The sequence below is a fragment of the Rhinopithecus bieti genome, unplaced genomic scaffold (genome assembly GCF_001698545.2).
Source record: "Rhinopithecus bieti isolate Rb0 unplaced genomic scaffold, ASM169854v2 scaffold_12928, whole genome shotgun sequence".
Classification (NCBI taxonomy): domain Eukaryota; kingdom Metazoa; phylum Chordata; class Mammalia; order Primates; family Cercopithecidae; genus Rhinopithecus; species Rhinopithecus bieti.
In genome coordinates, this window is record NW_016807614.1 from 914,415 (window position 1) to 920,414 (window position 6,000).

At 51.3% G+C, this 6,000-nt stretch overlaps 1 protein-coding gene across 6 annotated transcripts; it reads left to right on the plus strand.

Annotated features, from left to right (window-relative positions):
- The first annotated feature begins 160 nt into the window (after positions 1 to 160).
- On the plus strand, positions 161 to 1,896 carry LOC108536264 (somatotropin). Of its 6 annotated transcripts, none has more exons than XM_017882876.1 (5): positions 161 to 320; positions 582 to 742; positions 952 to 1,071; positions 1,165 to 1,329; positions 1,584 to 1,896. In XM_017882876.1, exons 1-5 carry the CDS (start codon positions 311 to 313, stop codon positions 1,779 to 1,781), a joined length of 654 nt encoding a protein of 217 aa, XP_017738365.1. In that variant the 5' UTR covers positions 161 to 310; the 3' UTR covers positions 1,782 to 1,896. The 6 variants fall into 6 exon arrangements, with proteins under 6 accessions (XP_017738365.1, XP_017738366.1, XP_017738368.1 ...); XM_017882877.1 differs by having other exon boundaries at positions 174 to 320; positions 997 to 1,071; XM_017882879.1 differs by lacking the exon at positions 582 to 742 and having other exon boundaries at positions 178 to 320; positions 956 to 1,071.
- Positions 1,897 to 6,000: the final 4,104 nt, after the last annotated feature.

Below are 6,000 nucleotides of genomic sequence, written 5' to 3' on the forward strand. Positions count from 1 at the left end.
GAGGACAAGTTGGGTGGTATCTCTGGCTGACACTCTGTGCACAACCCTCACAATGCTGGTGACGGTGGGAAGGGAAAGATGACAAGCCAGGGGGCATGATCCCAGCGTGTGTGGGAGGAGCTTCTAAATTATCCATTAGCACAGGCACGTCAGTGGCACCATGCATAAATGTACAGAGAAACAGGTGGGGGCAACCAGCGAGAGATAAGGGGCCAGGGTATAAAAAGGGCCCACAGGAGACCAGCTCCAGGATCCCAAGGCCCAACTCCCCGAACCTCTCAGGGTCCTGTGGACAGCCCACCTAGCTGCAATGGCTGCAGGTAAGCGCCCCTAAAATCCATTTTCGTACGATGTGTACCGAAGGAAGAGGCGGCGCCCTGTAGATGGGACGGGGGCACTAACCCTCAGGTTTGGGGCTTCTGAATGTGAGTATCGCCATCTAAGCCCAGATATTTGGTCAATCTCAGAATGTTCCTGGTCCCTGGAGGGATGGAGAGAGGAAAACAAACAGCTCCTGGGGCAGGGAGAGCTCTGGCCTCTTGCTCTCCGGCTCCGTCTGTTGCCCTCCGGTTTCTCCCCAGGCTCCCGGACATCCCTGCTCCTGGCTTTTGCCCTGCTCTGCCTGCCCTGGCTTCAAGAGGGCAGTGCCTTCCCAACCATTCCCTTATCCAGGCTTTTTGACAACGCTATGCTCCGCGCCCATCGCCTGCACCAGCTGGCCTTTGACACCTACCAGGAGTTTGTAAGCTCTTGGGGAATGGGAACACATCACAGGTGGCAGGAAGGGGTGACATTCCCTTGCTGGGAAGTCATGGGAGGAGACTAAGGAGCTCAGGTTGTTTTCTGAAGCGAAAAGGCAGGCAGATGAGCATATGCTGAGTGAGGTTCCCAGAAAAGTAACAATGGAAGCTGGTCTCCAGCGTAGATCTTGGTGGGTGGTCCTTCTCCTAGGAAGAAGCCTATATCCCAAAGGAACAGAAGTATTCATTCCTGCAGAATCCCCAGACCTCCCTCTGCTTCTCAGAGTCTATTCCGACACCCTCCAACAGGGAGGAAACGCAGCAGAAATCCGTGAGTGGATGCCTTCTCCCCAACTCAGGGATGGGGGAGGCCTGTGGTCAGAGCCCCCGGGCAGCACAGCCACTGCATGTCCTTCCCCTGCAGAACCTAGAGCTACTCCGCATCTCCCTACTGCTCATCCAGTCGTGGCTGGAGCCCGTGCAGTTCCTCAGGAGTGTGTTTGCCAACAGCCTGGTGTATGGCACCTCAGACAGCGACGTCTATGACCTCCTAAAGGACCTAGAGGAAGGCATCCAAACGCTGATGGGGGTGAGGGTGCTGCCAGGGGTCCCCAATCCTGGAACCCCACTGGCTTCGAGGGCTGGGGGAGAGAAACACTGCTGCCCTCTTTTAGCAGTCAGGCCCTGACCCAAGAGAACTCACCTTAGTCTTCATTTCCCCTGGTGAATCCTCCAGGCCTTTCTCTATACCCTGAAGGAGAGGGAGGAAAATGAATGAATGAGAGAGGGAGGGAACAGTAACCAAGCGCTCTCAGCCTCTCCTTCTCTTCCTTCACTTTGCAGAGGCTGGAAGACGGCAGCCCCCGGACTGGGCAGATCTTCAAGCAGACCTACAGCAAGTTTGACACAAACTCACACAACAATGATGCACTGCTCAAGAACTACGGGCTGCTCTATTGCTTCAGGAAGGACATGGACAAGGTCGAGACATTCCTGCGCATCGTGCAGTGCCGCTCTGTGGAGGGCAGCTGTGGCTTTTAGATGCCTGGGTGGCAATCTGTGACTCCTCCCCATTGCCACTCCTGGCCATGGAAGGTGCCACTCCAGTGTCCAACAGCCTTGTCCTAATAAAATTAAGTTGCATCATTTTGTCTGACTAGGTGTCCTTCTATAATGTTATGGGGAGGAGGGTGGTGATATGGAGCAAGGGGCAGGTTGGGAAGATGACCTGTAGGGCCTGCGGGGTCTACTGGGAACCAGGCTGGAGTGCAGTGGCACCATCTTGGCTCACTGCAACCTCTGCCTCCTGGGTTCAGGCAATTCTCCTGCCTCAGTCTCCCGAGTTGTTGGAATTCCAGGCATGCACGACCAGGCTCAGCTAATTTTTGTATTTTGGGAAGAGACAGAGTTTCACCATGTTGGCCAGGCTGGTCTCCAATTCCTGACCTCAGGTGATCCACCCACCTCGGCCTCCCAAATTGCTGGGATCACAGGCATGAGCGATGATGCCCTTCCTTGTCCTGTTATTTTAAAATAATTATACCAGCAGGAGGACGTCCAACACAGCATGGGCAACCTGGCCATGCCCAGCTGAGTGGACATTTGACTTCTTTGCTTGGCACTGTCCTCTCATGCACTGGGTCCACTCAGTAGATGCTTGTTCAATTCCTGGGCCTGGGGCTGTGCCAGCTGCCTCGTCCCCTCACCTTCTGGCTTATTCTCTCCCTCCATATCTTACCTATTTTCCTCATGGGACTGTTCTCCATTCGAAATTTCTATTTTTGCCATATTATATTTACTTTTTTGCTATTATCTCTGCGACCAGTAGATTGGTAGCTCTAGAAGAGAAAGGATCATGTTTTTTGTTTACCTAGTTATGCTCATCTTCCTGGTACAATCTCTAGTATATGTTATAGGCAACAACAAATTGTGGAATCAGTGAACACATGAATAGAAGAATGAGTGAATGAATGAATGGACGAAAGGCAGAAAATTAAGGCATGAAATCGAGCTTCGAAGAGCGTGTTACAGTCTGGTAACATGAGGAACAAATATGTCTACTCAATTATGCCAAAGACAGGTCTAAAGGGAAGTGTATGGAGAGGGGCTATTGCCAGCGAGGCACTCCATCAGGAAAGCACCGACAGACTTATCCTACCAACTACATAGACATTTCAGCTCGATGCTTTTTTATCTAGCGTTCTCTATTTCAATTGGTTGTTCTTCTCATCTGGAGATATCATCCCCCAAAGTGATCTAATTTACTCATAGCACGTCCGGTTAGGTAGATCGTTTATGTACTTACTGGTTGTCAGTAGATCATCAACCCAGTGCAAACAATACCCCATCCAACACACACAGTGCCCGTGCCCTTTTCTCTTCCCCAATTTGGGTTTGCCTTTGCCGAGGTCCTTTTCTTCCGTACCTGAACGCCCTCCTCTGTGCCTGAACCCGCCTGGTCATATCATTTGGTGTCATAAGCTAAGGCCCAATCGAGATACAGGAAGTGAAACATCGATGTATCGACTGTTTGAAAACGTGCAATACAGAATAGGTGGCAAGCATTTGATGTGCTTCTTGCGGTTCACTAAACTGTTTTTGAGCTACGCTGTGATGTTATGTTTCCTACCACTTTACTTAAGTTTGGCCTTATGGAAGCTCATCCGGTGTGTCATTTCTGTTCTGCCTGTAATTTCCTTGTGTTTAATTCCGTATTGCCGCATTCTTCATGTGAACATCTTCTGTGCATGGGACTATGACCCCTGTCCTGCTAGCATCTGCACTGAGTGTAAGCCTCTGTCCTGTATGGCCTATTATGTTGCCTACATCCTTTACCTAGAGGAGTGTTTCTAAGAAGATCTTGCATGGAAGGAAAGCCTGAGGGCCTTGATAGGGCATGCACTTAGGAAGCGGGATGAGCTGCCAGGCAAGTCCATCTCTGATCCTCTTGAGCCTCAGATCACTCCCGTCACATCCGCTATTGGCTACAGTAGACGTTTGCCATAGCACATGGGTGGACAGTGCAGATAGATTGATTCATTCTGTCTCTTCACCTTCCCCATAGGAGAGCCTGGGAATCCCCACATAATATTCCCTGAAGAGCCTTGTTTAAGCCATATGAGTCTGAGTCAATTTTGACTGCGGTACCACACTGCAGAGAAAGGACATTAGAAGCCAAAGAGAGGGAGAGTATGTCCCAGACCGATAACCAGCCTCTGTCTCAAGGAAAGAAAGAACCAGAGCTGCAGGAGTGGAATGTGCACCGCAAATTAACCAAATGGAGTGGAAGGATGCACTCCTACCAGTCGCCTCAGAGCCTCTGCCTAAGACCACAGTGGAGTAGTGGCTCGAATAAATGTGATTGTCCTCGACCCAAGTTCTTGATATCTAGACAGGAGATGCTCAAAATGCCTGAAAGACACCACTAGTTAGGATCAAGCAGCAGATCTGCTGACTTTCTCACAGCAGGCAACAGATACCCTGATGAGTGTATGGCAATGGTTGGAATAGGAAGGGCTTCCAATACACACAGAGAATGCTATAATCCTATGATTATATAAGGGAGGTCTTTTAAAAGAACCGAATGATTGCTGTGAGATTATCCTGAGCTTTTTTTTTTATTTTTGTTATTGATACAGAGTCTCACTCTGTCTCCAAGGCTGGAGTGCAGTGGCGTGATCTCGGCTCCCTGCAATCTCCACTTGGCGGGTTCAAGCAATTCCCTGCCTCAGCCTCCTGAGTAGCTGGGATTACAGGGGCCTGCCGCCATGCCCGGCTAATTTTTGTATTTTTAGTACAGACGTGATTTCATCATCTTGGCCAGGTTGGTCTTGAACTCCTGACCTCATGATCCACCCACCTTGGCCTCCCAAAGTGGAGGGATTACAGGTGTAAGCCACCACACCCAGCTTATCCTGAGCCTTTTGAAGCTGAAACCAGTGGTGGGAAACCCAGCCTCTCCCGACTGACCATGCGGAGGCCCTTGTTCGGTAGTCTCTCAGCCTGCAAGAGCCAGGGATCTGGCCCCAAGTGATGCCCCAACAGTGGGCCACTTGCCAGGACTGTCAGGAAAATCTCAAGTCTAATTCAATGTTGATTTTTTACTAGCAATGAATGATGGACAAGGTCTCCATTGCTCAAGGCCCTGGGAAAATCTAGACTAGAGAAAAGGATCACTGACTTCTACCCACACCTGTGGGGCTCAGCGCTTCCCTCTGGTCCATGGTTGCCATGGGAACCCTTTGTAAAGTTGTTTCCCCAGGGATCCCTGGAGTCCTCTGAGTCACCATAACTCTGTGGTAAAACAAACGGATAGATGAGAGGAGAGACTCCCCTGCCCTGGCTACTCCCACGTGTTCCTGGAAGTAATGTGTCTGGGGAGCCTCGCCACCCCTGTGCCTATCTGCGGAGTTATGCAGTGGTCCCCAGTTAGGGCCCCTGCCAGGGCTCATTCCTAAGGGAGGCTGGAGACTTCTTCCATGGCCGAAAATCCACATCTAAGTCCCCAGCACTGGCTAAAAGGCCCTGTCATGGGGTGCCGTCTGTCCCAGTTGACATTGGAGGAAGGATGGTGGGGGAGGCAGAAGCTACCTGGAGCTCAGAGACCCTCCTCCATTCCCACCTGGCTCCTCCTCTTTGCTGGTGCTGGAAGGAGCAGGGGAAAGTGGTGTCTCCACCCTCCCTTGGCCCCAGCTTTCTCAGAACTGGTATCATTGATGACACCCGTCTTGGATCCTCCCACAGCCCTGCCTGGAGAACAGCCCACAGCTCAGTGCACTCCCAGCAGATGATGAGTCTGGGGTGCTGGTTGGATAACGCTTCGGGAATGACGGCAGAAGGAGGTCTGTCTTCTGCTCTGAAAGGGGGGAGATGGCAGGGCCCCAGCATTCACATCCTGGGCCACAGGGCTGTGGGTTTTCAATGTTGGTTGCCAACACCACAGCCAACCACTTCTAGAAACGTTTCCTTGTTTCCTTGCTTGTGTTTCTACAGCGTCAAGTGCTAGATGCTCTTAAACTCAGCGGGGGATGATTTCAGTGCCCGTGAGGATGTTCTTTCCTGCTGTCATCTCTGGGGGCATCTGATGCCTGTGACCTCCAGATGATAGTGAAACAGCCCCAACCCTGGGCACCAGGAGACAGGAGGCTCAGTCCTGGCCTTCTCTGCCTTCGCCTTGTCCTGTTGTGAGGTTTCTACAAGGCACCCCATGCCACTGCGCTATTCTCACCTGGGAATAGAGAAAGAACAATCTGCCCCTTAT

Bases quoted from the DNA above. Each gene is read 5' to 3' on its own strand.
- LOC108536264 (XM_017882876.1), top strand. The intron at 743-951 runs GTAAGCTCTTGG...TCCTTCTCCTAG, and splicing joins TTGACACCTACCAGGAGTTT to GAAGAAGCCTATATCCCAAA. The intron at 1,330-1,583 runs GTGAGGGTGCTG...TTCACTTTGCAG, and splicing joins GCATCCAAACGCTGATGGGG to AGGCTGGAAGACGGCAGCCC.